Source organism: Sminthopsis crassicaudata, chromosome 3 (assembly GCF_048593235.1).
Source record: "Sminthopsis crassicaudata isolate SCR6 chromosome 3, ASM4859323v1, whole genome shotgun sequence".
NCBI classification, from domain to species: Eukaryota; Metazoa; Chordata; class Mammalia; order Dasyuromorphia; family Dasyuridae; genus Sminthopsis; species Sminthopsis crassicaudata.
In genome coordinates this window covers 239,537,730-239,556,474 of record NC_133619.1, presented here as the reverse complement: position 1 = coordinate 239,556,474, position 18,745 = coordinate 239,537,730, and the positions used below count along the sequence as shown (strand labels likewise).

The window sequence follows — 18,745 nt, the reverse complement described above, 5'->3', positions numbered from 1 at the left end:
CTCTCTCTCTCTCTCTCTCTCTCTCTCTCTCTCTCTCTCTCTCTCTCTCTCTCTCCTCTTTCTCTCTTTTCTCTCTTCTCTCTCTCTCTCTCTCTCTATCTCTTCTCTTTCTCTCTTTTCTCTCTTTTCTCTCTCTCTCTCTCTATCTCTTCTCTTCTCTTTCTCTCTTTTCTCTCTTTTCTCTCTCTCTCTCTGTCTCTTCTCTCTCTCTCTCTCTCTGTCTCTCTGTCTCTCTGTCTCTCTCTCTCTCTCTCTCACACACACACACACACACACACACACACACACACACAAACACACACTGGTGCATAAGCTACAATTTTTTAATAGTACTCTTTTGGCAAATACTTATCCTGAGCATTGGATTACTGAAGAATCAGTTCAGGAGCAGACTGAATTTCTTTTGGGAAACTATATAGCTCCTTTGATAATTCCAAACTTCTGGAAATGAAGACCCATCTTTTTGATGAGGTACAAGAAATTGAGGGTAGGAAAACCCATAACAGAATGGGATCCCCTTGGCCAATGGTAGGCTTTGCAAAAGAATTTGAAAACCCCAATATCTACAGGCATAAGGCTCTTGGCCTTTTGGGGTTATAGCCCACCAAAACACTCTGCCTCATGATGTCTTTCTCCCTCTAATAGCTAACTAACTCTTTCAGGATTTAGCTTGCCATTTCCTTTCTCCTAGTTAATTGTGAGTTTTACTAGGGAACTTATCCTTTCCATTGTTAATTGTTAAAACCCCTGTTCTTGCAAGGTATATGTTCTCTGAACTCTATTGTATCTCTTCATTTTGTTTGTAGCCTCTTCTCCTAAATAAATCCTCCTCTTGACAAATAGAATGGCCATTATGAATTCTTTACATGACTGAACTCCTACATTTGGTGCCTATATCAGTCTCATCATTTGGTACTAAATATCAAACACATCATTTAAAACTAGAAATTTCTCTCCTAAATCACTTTACATCCATATCATAGAATAACAGATTCATTAACGTATAAGATAATAGTGTGTATGGAAGGGGAGAAATTCTCCTATCTATCATCACCATTTTCCTATGGAAAAACACCACCTCCTCCCTAGGTTCCTCTTTGAAGAGAAAAGCCAATTCTTCTCTAGCATCTTCCATAGAGAGATGCCATTTGAGGCACTCTAAGCATGTATAGGCCTTTATTACCAAGGAACAGAAGCAGTCATAGTTCAAGTTCCCAATTATTTGAGCATGGGAAAAGTAAGAAGAAAATAAAGAAGGAAAAGCAATTAAATGATCAGTGGCTTAATCCAAAGGATCTTTCAAAGGGGAGATATATTTACAAGAAAAAAAGCACATTACCCAAGAAGAATACGGTTAAATTAATAGTTACATTCAAGAAGCTAGTGCTTAGAAGAATGGCACACAATTTTGAAACATAATGAACATGGATTGTATTTGGAGTCAAAAGTCTTGAGTTCAATTCTGATTCTACTTATGTTTGACTTCTGACAAGTTACTTCACTTCTTCCCAGTTTTGTAAAGTACAAAAAAAATCTGGCAGATTTATTAACATTTTTGAAAAAATCTTTGTGGCCTTCTCAGAACATTTTTCTTTTTTTAAATCTGAGGTTTTTTGTTTGGTATTTTTGGTTTTGTTTTATTTTTCAATTATAAGACACTAGAAATTCTATCTTTTCCAAAGTAAGCAACTGTTAGTAGTTTCCTTGCTTACCCTATACATAAGGTCTTTTCTAAAGTTCCTTTCTGTTCTAAATCTTTGAAGAGTACAACTGACATCTGTAATTTGTTGCCTTAGATACTTGTTTGAGGCTTAAAGACATTTACTTGCCCATGATCACATGGCTAATAACTGTAGAAAGCAGGATTTGAACCTAGGTATTTTTGACTCCAAGAACAACACTTTATCTATAAACTCTGACTTTTCTCCACAGTGTGAAGGCTTAGATTACAACACTTTCCATGAAATTGGGCTTGAGAACTTTGGCTGCTTGATTCATATATCCTTTCCCATGGTTCCTATGGCCAGCCATATGGGAGATATACCAATCAAATCCCCCCTCCACAACATATGTGTTAGAATTAAAGAGTTGCACACTTACCAAATTCTTGAGGTTCACTCCATTCACTCCAATTTTTATTAAACACCTTTCTTGTTCTTATTTTCACAGTATATTTTCCATAACTAATTGTGTAGTCATAATTGGTTATTCTTTTAATGTTAAAGACCTTGAAAATAAAATAATTTTTAAAATATCTGTCCACATACTCACTGACAACAATACAAATGTGTTCTAGATGCTAGAAGTAGATATATAAAAACTATATGATTCCAGGAGGAGAATGATTTGATTCAGAGGTATGCTGGAGCCAGAGTCAATTGTTAAATTTTCAATATAAGCATTTGCATTTCAGAAATCAGCAAATTATACAAATCAAGACTTGATTCGTTGTTTAATTGCTTGCCTAGACTTAAAGAAGTGATGGATAAAGTTTTGAAAATGCAGAAAAAATTTATTTTTATTTTCAGTTCCAAATTCTCTCCCTTTCTCCAGGCCCTTTCTCATCTATTAAAAAGGCAAAAAATATAATACCAATGATATATATGAAATCATGCCTATACATATGATGTCATTTCCTATGCAGGAAAAAAAAAGCAAGAAAACTGATTTTTAAAAAAATGTTTTAATCTACTGTCAGAGTTCATTGATTCTCTCTGTGGTGGTATAGAGCATTTTTTTCATTATGAGTATTTTGACATTATCATAGAACATTGTACTTATTTGAGAATCCAAGTTTTTCACAGCTGATTATCTTTATAATATTGCTCTCACTATGTATATAATGTTCTCCTGATTCTGCTCATTGCATCAGCTCACATAAGTCTTTCCTGTTTTTCTGCAACCATCTCGTTCATCTTTTTTCATAGAGCAATAGTATTCCATCACTATCACATGCATCAGTCATTCCTAGAGTCCTAGAGAGTCAGTTAAAAAGCTAAAAAATAATTAATAATTTTAGCAAAGTATAGATGTGTGTGTCTGTTTTTCTGTGTTTAACTGTAGCATACTTGAGGGATGTGGGGAGGATAAAAGGGGGGAAAAGACTAAAGTAAGCAGAGAACAGAAGAATAATCTACAAGAAAGCAAAGATGGATAATCATTAATATAATGTCTTTGATTACCACATATATGCTGTCTTGAAATGGAAATTTATTGTTATGTATTTTGAATCCTCTCTGATGATCTGGTGTACACATGACAATAGTTTGTTTTGTTTTTTTCCTTTTCCTTTCTTCTATTTTTTTTTCTTATTTTGCATATAGCTTTAAATAAATAATTTTAAAAGAATAAATAAATGCAATTTTTTTAAAAATTGACTTTAACAATGTAGTAATATATAATACAAACCCACATAAATCATCAGCATGTCTATATATCACTAACAAGACCTTACCAAAAAAAATCATAAGGGATAATTTAAAATAACTATAGATAGCATAAATTCTTTGGGAGTATACCTGATGAGACAAATTCAGGAACTTCATGAACAAAATTATCAAACTTTCTTATAGTCAGATTCAAATAATTGGAAAAATATTAATTGTTATGGGTGGGCAGAGACAATAGAACAAAAATGACAATTTTACCTAAAATAATACACGTATTAAATGGCATCCCAATTAATTACCAAAAAAATTATTGAGCTAGAAAAAAGTGAGAAAATTATTATTATCAAAAAAATGTAAAGGAAAGAAATTTAGCAGTACCAACTTAGTGTATTGTAAAGTGGCAATTACCAAAACTATCTGGTACTGGCAACAAAACGAAAAGGCAGATCAGAGGAACAAAGTAGACATACAATATAAATGTAATGTTATAGTAATCTTGTGTTTGAGCAAGGAAAAGATATAAGCTTTGGGGATAAAAAAAAAACACTATTTGATTAAAAAATCATAGGGACAATTGGCAAAAAATCTGGCAAAAATTGAGACAAGGTCAAGATGGGTACATGATCTATATAGAAATGGAAATATCATAAGTAAATTAAAAGAATTCTAATTCTTAGAATATTACCCATCAGATCTATAAGATCAGATATGAGAAAATTTTTTGAAGTAAACAAGAGATAGGGGGCACTGTTTGATGCAAAAATAGATAATTTTGATCACATCACATTTTAAAGATTTTGTACAAATAAAATCAAAAAGAAAATAGTAAATAGGGGTAGGGAGAGGGAGAAAAGCTTTATAGATAACTTCTTGGATAAATGTTCCATATTTCAAATAAATAGAGAAATTTACAAATATTTAAGAATATTAGTGATTCACCAATTGATAGTCAAATGATATATGCAGACAGTTTTTTGATGAAGAAATAAAATAAATATATATATATATTCATGTAAAATGTTCTACAACATTATTGATTAGAGAAATGTAAATTAAAACAACTTTAAGGTATCATTTTATACCTATTAGATTGGCTAGCATGGTAGAAGGGGGAAAAGACAAACGTTAGAGGGGATATAGAAAAGCTGAGACCCCAATATCCTTTTGATAGAATAGTAAGGTAACTAGCCATTCCAGAGAACAATTTGGACCTATAATTAAAAAGATACTGAATTATAAACCCAGCAATACTACTATTTCTTATTTCCCAAGGTGATCAAGGAAAAAATAAAAAGAACCTAGATTTCCAAAATATATAGAAACAGTTCTCTTTCTGGTGGCAAAGAACTGGAAATTGAGGGGATGTCCATCAGCAGGATTAGGGTTAAACAAGTTGTGGTATATGATTGTGATGGAATATTACTGTGTAATAAGAAATGATTAAGCAGGTTGATTTTAGAAAAGCGTGGAAAGATTTGCATGAAATAATGAAAAGTAAAATAAGTAGAAGCAAGAAAATATCATATACCAAAACAGAAGTATTGTTTGAATACTAGGAATAATATACTGAGAACTATATAATAACTAGGAACAACCAAGTCATTCTAAGTATTGTAAATACTCAAATCAATTAAAAAGGACCCATGAAAGATATCATTTACCTCCAAAGAAAAAACTGATTAAATGTAAGTATACATAATATGATTCTGCATATTATATAAATATATATATATATGGGAGTTAGTGAATGAGTGTGTGTGTGTGTGTGTGTGTGTGTGTGTGTGTGTGTGTGTGTGTGTGTGAAATTCTGATCTTCACTAGTGTGATTTAGGGAAGAAAGAAGGAAGACAATTTGGAATTTAAAAAGCAATTTAAAAATTAAATTATTTTTTTTAAAACTGCTTGTTCATTGTCTTTTGAGCATTTCTCAATTTAAGAATGGTTCTTGTATTTTAAATTTGGATGAGTTCCACATATATATATGAGAAATTAGCACTTTAATAGAAAAACTCTGTGAATTCTCCTGTCTCCTCCATTTCTTCCTTTCCTTCTAATTTTGGCAGCATTGATTTTTGTGTATATGTGCAAATGCTTTTAAACTTAAGGTAAAGTGATTCATTTTAACCTCCTTCTATTTTCTCCTTTCCCTCTTTCTCTCTTTCCCTCTCTGTTCCACCCTCTTTCTCCTTTCCTGTGTCCTTCTCCCTTTCCTTCTGTCTCCCCCCTCTTCTCTTTCTTTCTCTCTGTCTCTCTGTTTCTCTGTCTATCTGTCTCTCTGTCTGTGTGTCTCTCTATTCCTCTCTCTCTTTATTCCTCTCTCTCTCTCTCTTTCTCTCTCTCTCTCTCTCTCTCTCTCTCTCTCTCTCTCTCTCTCTCTCTCTCTCTCTCTCTCTCTCTCTCCTCTCTCTCTCTCATATGGATTAAATTTAAAAGTATAAAATGTGTAATGGGTATAAATCCATCCCCCCACAAGGAAGCAGCTGTAACATGTTTATTATCATTCCCTTAAATGTTCCAGAGACCAGATTTGTATGTAAACTATCCTTATGGGCAAAGATGACTCTGGAAGATTCAGAGGCAAGATGAAGGTACAATTAAATTCTTTTAAAATTAATTTTCTTTTTTATTCTCCATTTAATTACCAAATATAATATTTTTTCATAATTAACTTCTCATTTAAGTTTTTACTAAAATCAATTAGTTCATGTAAATCTTCCTATAATTATTATTAATTATTAGATCCATAAGACCGAACCCAAGTTTAGAAGATCTTACAATAATGAAAATTTGGAACTTCAATAATTAATATCAGCCTCCTACCTATTCCTCTCCCTCTCTCCCTCCTCTCCATCCCTCACCTTCCATGCATCCAAAAATGAAGTCAGGATTTTTTTTTTAAAAAAGTAGGTATACATCAATATCATCTTAAAACTTATAACATAGATATTGCATCTGCTGAAGACATACTCAGTATAAGCAATCAATGGTCATTAAAAAATATATAGAGATTAAGAGTTCATTTAGTCTAAGCTTAGTGGTAGAGGTCTAGCATCTTTCTAAGTCTTTACTTACTCTGTTATCCTGAGAAGAAAAAGTCCCTGCAGGGGACTTTTCTATCTACCTGGCTGTGGCTATCCAGAAAAACCCAATTATATTTTGACACAATTTTCTAACTAATATACTAAATAAATGCAACTAAGTTAGTTATATAAATAGAAGTGAAATAGCTAAGAATGATTTGTTATTGTTTTGGAGACAAAAGTTCAGTGATGTTAGACAAAATAATACTCACCACTTCAGAGAAATTCTTGTTAGCAATCTGCAAAAACAATAACAACAACAACAAAAAGCAAATCAAGTATATGGCTTGAATTCTAATCCCCTTGGCAAATAATCTCCCTAATTTCTTCCTCATTTTCAGGACAGCCAAAACAACCTCTAATAGGAATGAGAAAACATGGAAGGCTGGGGAAAATCCTGAGACAATTGTACCAAAACCCAAAGTGAATTAAAATGATTTAACCATGGTATCTTTTTCATTCTTTTCAAGTTCACTTCTACAGAGAATACAGAGAGCAGTCAATTTGAAGTCAAGAAATTACTAAGTTTTGATTGCATCATATGCAGTTAATAAACATGATAATAATTTATAAAATTATTGCTATACCAATTGAACTATCAAGGAATACTTTATAGGGCTAAATAAACTAATAAAAAAAAATTTTGGAGAAAGAAAGATTAGGGGAAAATAAAACAAAGGCAAAATAGTATTTTCAGATCTAAATTTATTTAAGTACATTTACTTTTTATGGAATTTGATAAATATCTTTACCTTTTCTTTTAAGATTAACATAAAATATAAATTGCAAAAGTGCCTGGAAAGGAGGATTTTTCTGACTGATTAGCAGTTTTCTAGTATCTATTTCTCTTTCCAAGTAGAATTACACTCGATTAATTATGTCCAATTCTTTGTGATCTCATTTGGGGCTTTCTCAACAAAGATGATAAAGTACTTTTGACATTTCCTTCCTCAGCTTATTTTATAGATGAGGAAACTGAGGCAAACAGGATTAAGTGACACTTGCCCAGTATCACACTGCTAATATCTAAAATAGGATTTGAACTCAGATCCTTCTGACTCCAGGGCCAGCATTTCATCCATTCTGCCATCTAGCTTCCTTCTAGCAGAATATTGATACATTAATAAAAATGTAATGATTAATTTGGCTAAAATGAAAGTCAGTTGTTTTCTTCAGCAGCAATTTCCACCTATTTTATACACTGTACCTGGGACCTGTTGGATCAAACAGAACAATTCATATTCTTCTTCCTCTTAACAACATTCTTCTGGCTCTAAATTCTATCATCAATCTAGGAAATCCTAGAAAGCATTTAGCACATTATCCTTGAATTTTCTTCATCTTTGCATGTTCAATTTCTTCCACCAATCATCCTGAGTCATGTTCAATATCTCCTTACCTATCCTAATCAATATCCTCTGTATAATCCAGTTTATCAGAGTCCTTCCTAAAAGAGGCTTCTAATTATGAACACAATATTCTACATGTGATATGATAGTGAGTCTTCTGGAAACTATTCCTCTATTTACATAGCCTAAACTTGAATCTGTTGGCATTGTTTGTTTTGTTTTGTTTTTAACTCATATTGCCTTATACATTGAGCTTGCTATTTTAAGAACTCAGGTTTGTTTTTTGTTTTGTTTTGTTTTTCTGTCATATGAATTGCTGCTAGGCTTATTTCCCATATCCTATATTAAATTTCATTTTATTAGATTCAGCTCACAATTTTTGCTTATGAGATGTTTTTTGAGTTTGCTTCTGTTATCCAAGATGTTAGTATCATGTCATCTAAAAATTTGATAACCATGCTATCTAAGTCTTTATCCAAGAGGAGAAAAAAGGGAAAGAAAGCTGCCAGCATAAGTTTACTAAGTCAGATATCACCCAAATTTACACTTACAGCAGAGGAAGAAGAAAATCAATGCAGAAGACCAGCAATTAATAGGCAATTAATAGAGGGAAAAATACAGACCAGAAAGAAACCTATGACCTCTAGAATTTGTATTTATAAAGTGTAAGGTCAGAGTAATTAAGCAAACTAGAGATGACATTGCATTTGGTGAGGTATGAATTATGACTGGAATGTGTTTAAGGAGACAGGTAGGTGGATAAAACACTGGACCCGGAGTCAGAAAGATCTGAACTTGAATCTTGTTTCAACTATTTACTAGCTATATGATCATGGACAAGTTTGTTTTCTGTTTGTTTGTTTGTTTTGTTTTGTTTGCTTTTGTTTTTTTTTAATTCCCCTAGCCTCAGGTTCTGCAACTATAAAATGAACATAATAACAAATTAACAAATGAAGACAATAGCACCACTAAATGGGATAATGCATATAAAATAATTTGAAAACATTACAACTATTATTATTCTAGAAGGATATCATCTTCAAAAGGAAAAGGAAATAAAACTAAGCAATTTTTTCCAAAACTCCAAAAGTTTCAGAGAAAGTATCAGCTTGCATTAGAAAATGGCCTCTTCTTATCTGGGTGTTCCTTGGGCCAACAAAATAAGTTAAGTACTCAACAAACTTTTACTAAGCACTTTTTAATGTTCCATGATCTGTACTAAGGGTAGAGTAGATAAAGAAAAGCAAAAGGCAGTCTCTACTCTCATGTAGCTCACTGTCTAAAAGAAACTACGTGAAAACAATGGAATACAAGCAAACAGTACAAACAAGATATACTCATGGGAGTTGTTGAGATGATCAAGAGAGAACCTATAGAAGGACAGAAAGGAAGAAGGCCCCACAACAGAACCTTGAGAAAATTGTATTTGATCTTTAAGAGAAAGATGATGACTCAGCAGGAGATTGAGGTAGGACAGAGGTAGATAGATAGGTAGGACATCATAGATAGAACAAGGATCAGGAGAAAGAAGTATCCCAGAAATAAATGGAAGGGAAAACTTCCTGGAGAAAAGGGTAATCTATGAATCAAAAGTTGTACAGAACTCAACTAAAATAATAGAATACAGAAAAAAATACAATATTGGATTTGTTTGATAAGAGAACATCGGCAACTTTGGAAAGTAGTGGTGGGTTAGAAACCAGATCTTAAAGGAATAATAAATGAAAAGCAGATGAAAAAATGAGACCATGTTTTTTGCAGTTTTATTGTGAAAGAAATAAGAGACCTGGAGATACCTAAGCATTTTTGTAGGTGGAGGGGAGGGAGTCAGTGGATGGTGAAAGAATTATGATGACAGAAAAATAAGGAATGATTGAAGGAGCAAAATTCTATTGGATATCGGAAAGGAGAAAAATCAAGGATATAAGTAGAGAAGTTGGCCTTGGCAAGAAGAAAAACCAGATTGGAATAAATGAAATGAAGATGGGTTGGAAATGTTAATGAAGAACTATTGTGCCTTGCTATTTATTAAGGTGAGAATAACTATTCTTGCACTTTTTTTTTTACTGTTAGGATATTCTTTTATATCATCCAAAGATCAATTTCTCATTGTTGATGTTTGATTTCCATTTTGAAAAAAAAAGACAGAAGACCATTCTTGTGCCTTACAGAAGAGAAAATAACAACAAAAAGGCAAAATTGTTCAGATTGGAGCAAGTTTTTGGAACAGAATTATTCTGACAAGAAAGACACAGTTGAATTGAGGAAAATTGATTTTTCAAGACACACAATGTAAGGAACATATATGGAGGAGTATAATTTAAAAAAGTGAGAAAAAAACATTACCTTTTGAATTTGAAGCTGATATTCAAAGCCATTGTCCTGACCTTGTATTGTTTTGGGTATCTGCCATTGCAGTCTACATCTAAGATTTGTACAATTTATGGTGACATTTGGTGGTTTAAATATTTCTGGAATAGAAACATAGACATTGTGATGGATAATAGAGAAGTCAATACTTTCCTTATAGATACCTTGGAAAGTATCTATTTACCACAGTCCTTAGGGATTGAAACTAGACTTGTGATGTAAGAATACAGGAAATGGAAGCGATCACATTATGATAGGTTTTGAGTGCTTCCCAATCTCCCTTAATGCTACAATCTTCTCTCTATTTTCAGTTTATCCTATATGCATCTTGTTTGTATATAGTTGTTTATATGTAGTCTCCCGCATTAGATTGTGAACAATATTTGAATTCAAATCTTCAAGGGCCTGTAAGGGCTTGTAAGGATCCTTTAAATGGGCGGCCACGATGCAACAGGAGATTGAGTTGCCCAGAAGTAATCTCTGTGGATATAGGACTGCCCTGTGGGTGGGATCCTGGCCATATTGAGATAGCTTCGTAATGGGTGATGGCTCTCTCGCTATTTGGCTGTGTGTGTGACCTCACAGGCCCTTTATAAGCCCACTGCAGACAGCAAGTCTCTCTCTTTAACCTGGCTCCCCCTAACCTGGGGCAGCTGAGCCAAGCTTATGGATAGCCAAGAGACGTAAGGAGTTTGGTAGTGAATAGGTGGATCTTCAGACCAGGTGTTCACTAAGAAGTTAACAAGTCAGGGCATTATGTGAGTAGGTAGTAATAAAGGCTTTTAAGATTACACGTGGCTGTTCTTGAGTGCACTACCAGTTATTAAACTACTATTTCAAGAAATCGTGGCCAGAGACCTTTGAAGGCCTCAGAGGAGGTGAGCCGGGTAGAGTTGACACTGCAAAGGTCAGTGGTCAAAGGTACTCTCTTGGGCCTAGGACAGACTGGTAATAGTAACTGCTAGGAGGGTATGTTATAGTGCTCTATTCCCTGAATGACCCACCTGCCCCTTGACGTAATCATAGCCAATTTATTTAATATTTCAGTGCCCCAAGGAACTTCCTAATTTTTCTAAAGAAACTTCTAACACTAGAAATTATGAATGAATTGCTAATTCACTTGAATAGAAGAAATGAGTTATATGAACTGAAGTGACAAAGTGAAGTAAGCAGAATCAGGAAGATGTCAACTGACTATAACAATGTAAATGGAAACATCAACAGTAATATTATGTAATTATAATAATCATTCATCTCTGGAAAAGATACAGGAAAATGAACTTCCTTCCTGAGTTTGCAAAGGTAGGAAACTATAGATGTGGAATATTATTGAGTGTACTGTCCAAAACAGAATATGTATCAAGTGTGTTGGTTAGGTAGCATAGATACTGGATAGAGTGCCAGGCCTGGAGTCAAGAAGATTCATTTTCCAGAGTTCACATTTGGCCTAGCTATATGAATCTGGGCAAGTCACTTAACCCTGTTTGCCTCCATTTTCTCATTTATAAAATGAGCTGGAGAAGAAAATGTTTCAATATCTTTGCCAAGAAAACTCCAAATGGTGTCACAAAGAGATGAATATGATTGAAACTACTCAACCACAACAACATTAGTTGTTTTGCTTACTTTTTGCATCCCCATATCTTTTAAAATCTTTGTTACAGGAGATGGTTCTTTGGGAAGGGGGAGGGAAAAAGTTATTTGGAAATGAAGGTAATATAGTAATAAACACTTTCAAGACAGACTTTGTTAAATAATAATAAAAAAGAAACAGTTGGTGTATTGATGAGGAACACACATTTTATCTCAGTTGAACCAAGTATGAAGAGCCACTTGAAGTACATTTTATGAGGTGCTAAAAAGCCAAACCATTCATCTAATCTTTACAAATAAAAACATGATCTATGTTTCACTAACACAAATGTGTAAGACATAAATTATTCTTACCAATATCCCATAATGAAATGTTGTCATCAGTACACTGAACTTCCGTTCCATTGCTGGTTCCAGTCACTAGGAAGTGATATGGATAAGGGTTTGGGAATCCTGAGAGGTTATCAAAATGACATCCAACACGTCTGCCTTCAGAATCTGTCTTATAATTTGGACATTCTCTATCCACAAAAGCCCTGAAATAGCCAAAATATTGCTTTGAAAGATCCAAAAATACTTTGTATAATAGAATTGTAAAGAAGTTTCCCTCCAAGCCTACCGTGGGGATTGTGAGTAAAAAAAATTGATACTGGATATCTCTCGGAGTTGTCCTTACTGTCCATTTGCAGTCCATAAAATTTGCATCATGAACCTCACAGGATACGTTTTCTTTAGTAGTACCTTCTATTCCTAGGAAGACATGAAGAAATAAAGAAATTATGTTTGCATTTCTATGCAAACAAAATTTAGTTTTGAGTGTGATGAGAAATTCAAAAAATATGTTAAACATTCTACATTACCTCTTTGAGGAAGATGGAATGTTTTTGAAAATCTTTTCCCAGAAAATCCTTCAATTACAAAGTCTATTCCTTGGCACCAGCAATGGAAACTTTTTATTTTGCACCTATGGTTGTTAGTTGCCTAAAAACAAAAACAAGAAAATCACATAATCATTAGCTAATTGATCATGAAATAGGACAAATAAAATTATGAAATTAACCTAAATACTCTCTAAGGTCCCTTTTACTTATGACAAGCTACAACTCTATAAGCATTGAGAATTAAACCACCTTGCTTCCCAAAAGTTTTCTTCATGCTGTGCTAGTAGATCATGCCTTCTGGACTACTTCTGCCTGTCATCCCAGGGGGGATTTTTTTGGAAACTTTGCTCTTCCAAGATGCTCAGTGTTTCCTAAGGAGTGGAACCTTGGGCTAAACTTAGAGCTAGGCTGCACCTGGAAGGACCAGGGATACCCTACCTATTCAACTCATGGTTCTAAGCCTTGAGACCAGGAATCAATCCCCCTGAAGAAAGTCATAGTTCAACAAACTTGTTGAAAATCCATTAAATGAGCAATCAGGAAACCTGAATTTTATTCCTTTCTTCTGATATAATCCTGATTCTCTTTTTCCTTCCTTGGCAAATGGACAAAATGTCGTTTAAGATCTCTTTTAGCCTCCCCAATATATGCATCACTGAGATTTGAGCTCCTTATCATTCTGTCTGTCCCTTCAGCTCCAATTTCAATGTATTAAATGAGCCATCCTTTAGGACCATTTCCCTTCTCTGGAACCTTAATTGCCCTCTCTGTATTAGGAGGCAGCTGAACTATATAGATTATTCTTGAGGAATCTTCTAACTTTAGCATGATAGTTTTGAAAGTTGTATTTTTTTTCCTTTCTCTTTCTTCCTTTTCTTTTTCTTTTTTCTTTTTCCTTTTTTTTTTTTTTTTTTTTTTTTTTTTTTTTTTTTTTTTTTTGGAGGCAACTAAATGATGCAATGGATGGTGCTAGACTTGGAGTCAGAAAGACCTGAAAGTTAATTTAAATCTTGCCTCTAAGCCTTATTAGCTGCACAACTTTAGGTAAGTCACTTACTTAACCTCTCTGTCCTTCAGATTCTTCTTCTGCCAAATGGGACTGGGTTGTGATAATTAATCAATGCTTTGCAAATTGTTAAATGCTATATAGATGCTAATTATTATTTTTGTGCCAAGGTAACAAGGTTGATTTCAAGTCTTCTTTTAGTTTCTGCTCCCCACCCACCCAAATATCTCTGTTTTTTTTATAAAAGTTACTAGTCTACATGTGTCTTACTCAGTATTTAAACTCTGGGATACTAAGTGTGAAAAAATAATTGGCTTTAGCATACAGATTTCAAAAGAAATTATTTAAACTAAGAAGCTACCAAGTAGCCTCCTTCCTTTATTGGGTCATGAGAAGCAGTCTTAGAGTATCCCTTAGTCTTTGGTTGGTATTCTGCTCCTCCCCCACCACAGAGAGTGATTTTGGTGGCACTTGTCTCAGGAACAAATTAGAGTAGTTATTCAAAGAACAAAATTTCCTAATTATGAATATGTTGATATTTGTCATTAGTTATTTGAAATCATCTTTTCTCCTATTCATTGAGTGAATAGGAAAAAATAAATATATTTGTATTATATGCATATATATGTTTATATAGACACATAGATATGTGTGTTTATATTTATGTGCAGACATGACTTTTTAAGTATATGCACACACAGAGATATATATAAAATAATTTTACCTCCACTTGATATATTAATTTTGAGAGAATTTTAACAGGAACAGGTGACATTATTCACATTCTCCACGTTGGTCCATCTCAACCACATTGTCTTCATATCTATAGTTATGTTTTTAATTGGCAAATCTGGAAGTGAAGATTATCAACAATAACATAAATTCAATCCAATCAGTAATTAATAGTATACATGCTATATGAAAAGTATTCTAGAAGAAGGTACACATTTTTGCACTTATGAATCTTGAATCTAGATGGCCATTGTGTTAATTAAAATTCTTCTTTCAAAAAAGTAACACCATTTAGAATAGTTCATGGGTAACATGACTTCTCATCACTAAAATTGTAAGATGTAGGGGAAAGAGCACTATTAAGAATATTAGGAAAGCAGGATTCAAATTCCAACTTTAGTACTAACTTGATATATGACCTTGGACAACTTCCCCTCTGTGAGTCTGAGTTTCCTCATTAATAAAATTATATACATATATACATACATATCTTTGGTGCACAACAAATTTTTCTGCCATGTTGCAGAAATGCCCCTGTTGAGCAAGGAGCAGTGATGTGTGGCATAGGAATGGGTTCAACCTGAAGGTCACAGTGTAGTTGCTTGTAAGCAGGGATACCTTGACAGAGTGTCTCTCCTGTGAGTTAACAAGGTACTAGAATGGCTGGATTGGCTCTCCTCCCATTGGCAGATACCATGCATACACAAAGCCCAAGAGTTGCTTCTCTGAATGGTGATTGGGAATTTTCTACTATTCACACACTGATCATACTTGCAAAAATGTATATCAGCAAGGCTGTGCTGCATAATAAACTGGAGCTCTTTTCATTCTCTGTGAGTTTCCCATCTTGTTCATCTTACCTCTGAGATCAAAGGGCTCATATACTTTGAACTCTCAATCAAGATGGCCACAATAAGAAAAAGCAAAGGAAAGACTGATGATGCGTGTGATGAATGGTGAATACAAGCTAATGTGTATTATGAATTATAACTTGGATGTAAGACGTGGTAGAAAAGACATGATTAAGCAAATATATTCCTGGAAAGAGACTTGAACTTATCATGTTAAGAGTGGGGAATAAAAGCAAATGGGCAAGTGATGCACTAGGACATCCATAAGATATTTTAAATAAATAGAGGCAAGCCTTTAATATATTGGGTTTGCATCCTTTTTAGTGAATGTCTATATAATGGGATCCTTTCCCATCCCTAATCTCTAGAAAACAGGCAAATATTCTCTAATTCTGGGGCACCATAGAATGTGTTGTAGGATTAAATTTTCAGTCAAGTTTGAGTTCCCTGGTTGACAATTGAGTTTAAAAAAAAAAAAAAAAGCTGGGACAGCTAGGTGGTACAGTGGATAGAGCACTAGCCTTGAGGTCAGGATGAGTTCAAATCTGATCTCTGACACTTAACACTTCCTAGCTGTGAGACCCTGGGCAAGTCATTTAACCCCAATTGCCTCAGCAAAAACAAAAACAAAAACAAAAACTGAGGATTCCTTTTTAATGAGTTCATTTCCATTTGATCTTACTCTTGGCTGCAGCCTTTTGAGTGAAAAGATTTTACCCTACTTTGGAGGTGATGGTAGTAGAAGAAGGATAGGATTCTTTACTATAGTGATTCCATCCACATAAGAGAGGAGTTGCAAATGGGAGAACTGCTTGGGTCCCTGTTCATTTCTTAAAGAACTGGAAGCTTGTACTTGCAACAATGGCCTTATCTCCCATAAATAAGACAAAGCAATGACAATGGTGACTCTTTGAGTAGGAGATTGGTAGATAGGGAAGAAGGATCATGGAAAGTGTCTCTTCTTTTAGAAGGTTCCATAAATCCTCAGCTCTTCCAGTTCACCAGCTAATAAAGGGACATTCAGAAGTGAATCAAAAATGGACATTCCCCAAAGTATCCACACTATCTCCTGGGAGCAGTCAGAGAATGTCTTAGCACCAAAGGGATGGGATTGGGGCAGTGGAAAGAGGCCAAACATGTATAAAAAGTCATAGATAAGAATTACACAGGCTATGAAGTCATGCACAGATAGATTACAATCTATATAGGCAATGGAAACATTGATTAGATCATACATCCATCATCACATAGAAGAACACTTAAAATAATACTCCAAATTCAGTTTGAATGTCCCATGATGGTTGTTATCTTATCATCACTACTGTTTCCTTTTGAGCAGGGATGGCTCTCTTGATGGAGCTATTATCCTAAGTCAGGGAAAAGGGATCCTTTTTTCTGCCAAGGGCCATCTGCATATTTATTTGCAAGCCATACAAAATTACCAACTTAGAGAACTCAAGCAGTGGAAGGTTGTTGTACCTAGCTTTCAGCTCATCATCACCTATTGCGAATGATTTTGCAGGCCTTATACAGTTCATAGAAGATGTTCCCCACCTCTGAACTCAGTGAACTGTTAGTGAAATTATCTTTAAATGATGGTGGCTATGATTAGGCTATACCAGTTGGAATAGATCACTTTTGAGCAGTGGATCCACCGGATTGTGGATGCAATGAGAAATTTCCTTAGAATATTAGAGCTACTTTTCAATAATAAAGTGATTCAGGCCAATTCCAATAGATTTGTAATGGGGAGAGACATCTGCACCCAAAGAGAGGATTATGGGAACTGAATGTGGATCACAGCATAGTATTTTTTCACCTTTTTTGTTGTTGTTTGCTTGATTTTTTCTTTCTTATTTTTTCCCTTTTTGATCTGATTTTTCTTGTGCAGCATGATAAATGTGGAATTATTTATAGAATTGCATATGTTTTACATTTATTGGATTACTTGCTGTCAAGAAAAGAATGATGGTGGAAAGGGAGGAAGAAAAATTTGGAATATAAGGTTTTTCAAGGGTGAATTTTGAAAACTATCTTTGCATGTATTTTGAAAAAAATGTTATTACTTTTTTAAAAGAATATAAAAGCTAAAATGGACTTTTAGAGATCTATTTCAACTCCTTCATTTTATCTTATTCAGTATTTTATTTTTCCCCAGTTACATGTAAAAACAATTTTTAATATTCATTTTGAAAACTTTGATTTCCAAATCCTTTCTCTCTCCTGATCCCTCTTCATTGATAAGGCAAGCAATTCCATATAGGTTATACATCTGTAGTCATGAAAAACATTTTCATTATACTCATATTTTACATTTAAAAACTTAGACAAAAAAAAAAAAAACAGAGAAGAGGATGCAGTGTCCTAGACTTCAGAAGTTTTGTGCAAGTATTTTCAGAGATACTTTTAGGGACCTGTACATTTTCAATTCTTGCAAAGTAGTAAGATCTAAGGAGAAGTATTAACTACTCTCCTGGACTGTCCTCTGGTTTGGGAATGACTACAATTATCCTTTTTGGCCCTGGAATTGTGAGGAAGATGCTTGTTCCACTGTGACCTGCAAGTTCTGCTGTGCTAAGGTTCCACCTTGCCCCAGGATTGCTACCCAGGACTACCACCCTGATCCAAATCTGGGCAAAGCAACAGAGTCCTGTCTTGGTATTGAAAAAACAGACCACTGTAATCTCTTTCTGACTAGTTGTTTGGTTCTCTTATCATCTTTGGTCTAAGAGTTCCAAAAACCACCACAGTCACTGCTGATGCAATGGCTACCAAGACTGGTCCTAGTTTGTTGGGGTTGGGGCTGTGCCACTCTCACCCAGGTATGACAGATCTTTCCTGCCAAACTTCTAAGTTATCTTGGGCTAGAAAATTTCTTCAATCCATCTTTTTTGTAGATGCTGCTCTAGAATTTGTTTAGAGTCATTATCTAGAGGTCTTTGGAGGGGTTTGGGAGAGAGCTCTGGTGAGTCCCCACCTTACTCCATCTTCTGCCCCATTCTCTCTCATTTTATAATTTGTAAAAAAGACTCAATGAATTCAGATGTTCTGCTCAAGTTTATAGAGATGGCAAGAGACTAAGCAAGGAAAGACTCAAATGTCTTTCCATAATATTGTGCTATGAAGCAAATCCACCTCTTTGCAATTCTATCATATTAACATTTGAAAAAGACTGTGAGATTATGGACCAGATTATCATATTTAATGAGTTCAAATAATGGAGTAAGCATTGTTAGGACTTACAAAGGAAACAAAAATTCAAGTTCCTGTCCTAGAGACACTTGTAGTTTTATGTTGGAAATTGGACAATATACATACAATACATAGAGCTATATATAATGGAACATATCTATATCATCAAAATAATTATAATCTGAAAGAAATAAACTTTAAGATTATCTTCATTACATTACGAATGAGGGAAAATAAATACAAATAGATTAAGTACTTAGTTCAAAACAAGATTCATTTGAAGTGAGCCACCATTCACACAA

At 34.1% G+C, this 18,745-nt stretch overlaps 1 protein-coding gene across 1 annotated transcript in view; it reads right to left on the bottom strand.

Moving 5' to 3' along the window:
- LOC141561126 (granulocyte-macrophage colony-stimulating factor receptor subunit alpha-like) overlaps positions 1 to 18,745 on the bottom strand; it is a 46,994-nt gene that overhangs the window by 17,189 nt on the left and 11,060 nt on the right. The window contains 9 exon segments of the mRNA XM_074300256.1: positions 2,101 to 2,227; positions 6,682 to 6,708; positions 10,165 to 10,289; positions 12,136 to 12,317; positions 12,401 to 12,423; positions 12,425 to 12,531; positions 12,642 to 12,762; positions 14,393 to 14,428; positions 14,430 to 14,518. Coding sequence (XP_074156357.1) covers positions 2,101 to 2,227; positions 6,682 to 6,708; positions 10,165 to 10,289; positions 12,136 to 12,317; positions 12,401 to 12,423; positions 12,425 to 12,531; positions 12,642 to 12,762; positions 14,393 to 14,428; positions 14,430 to 14,518 — 837 coding nt within the window.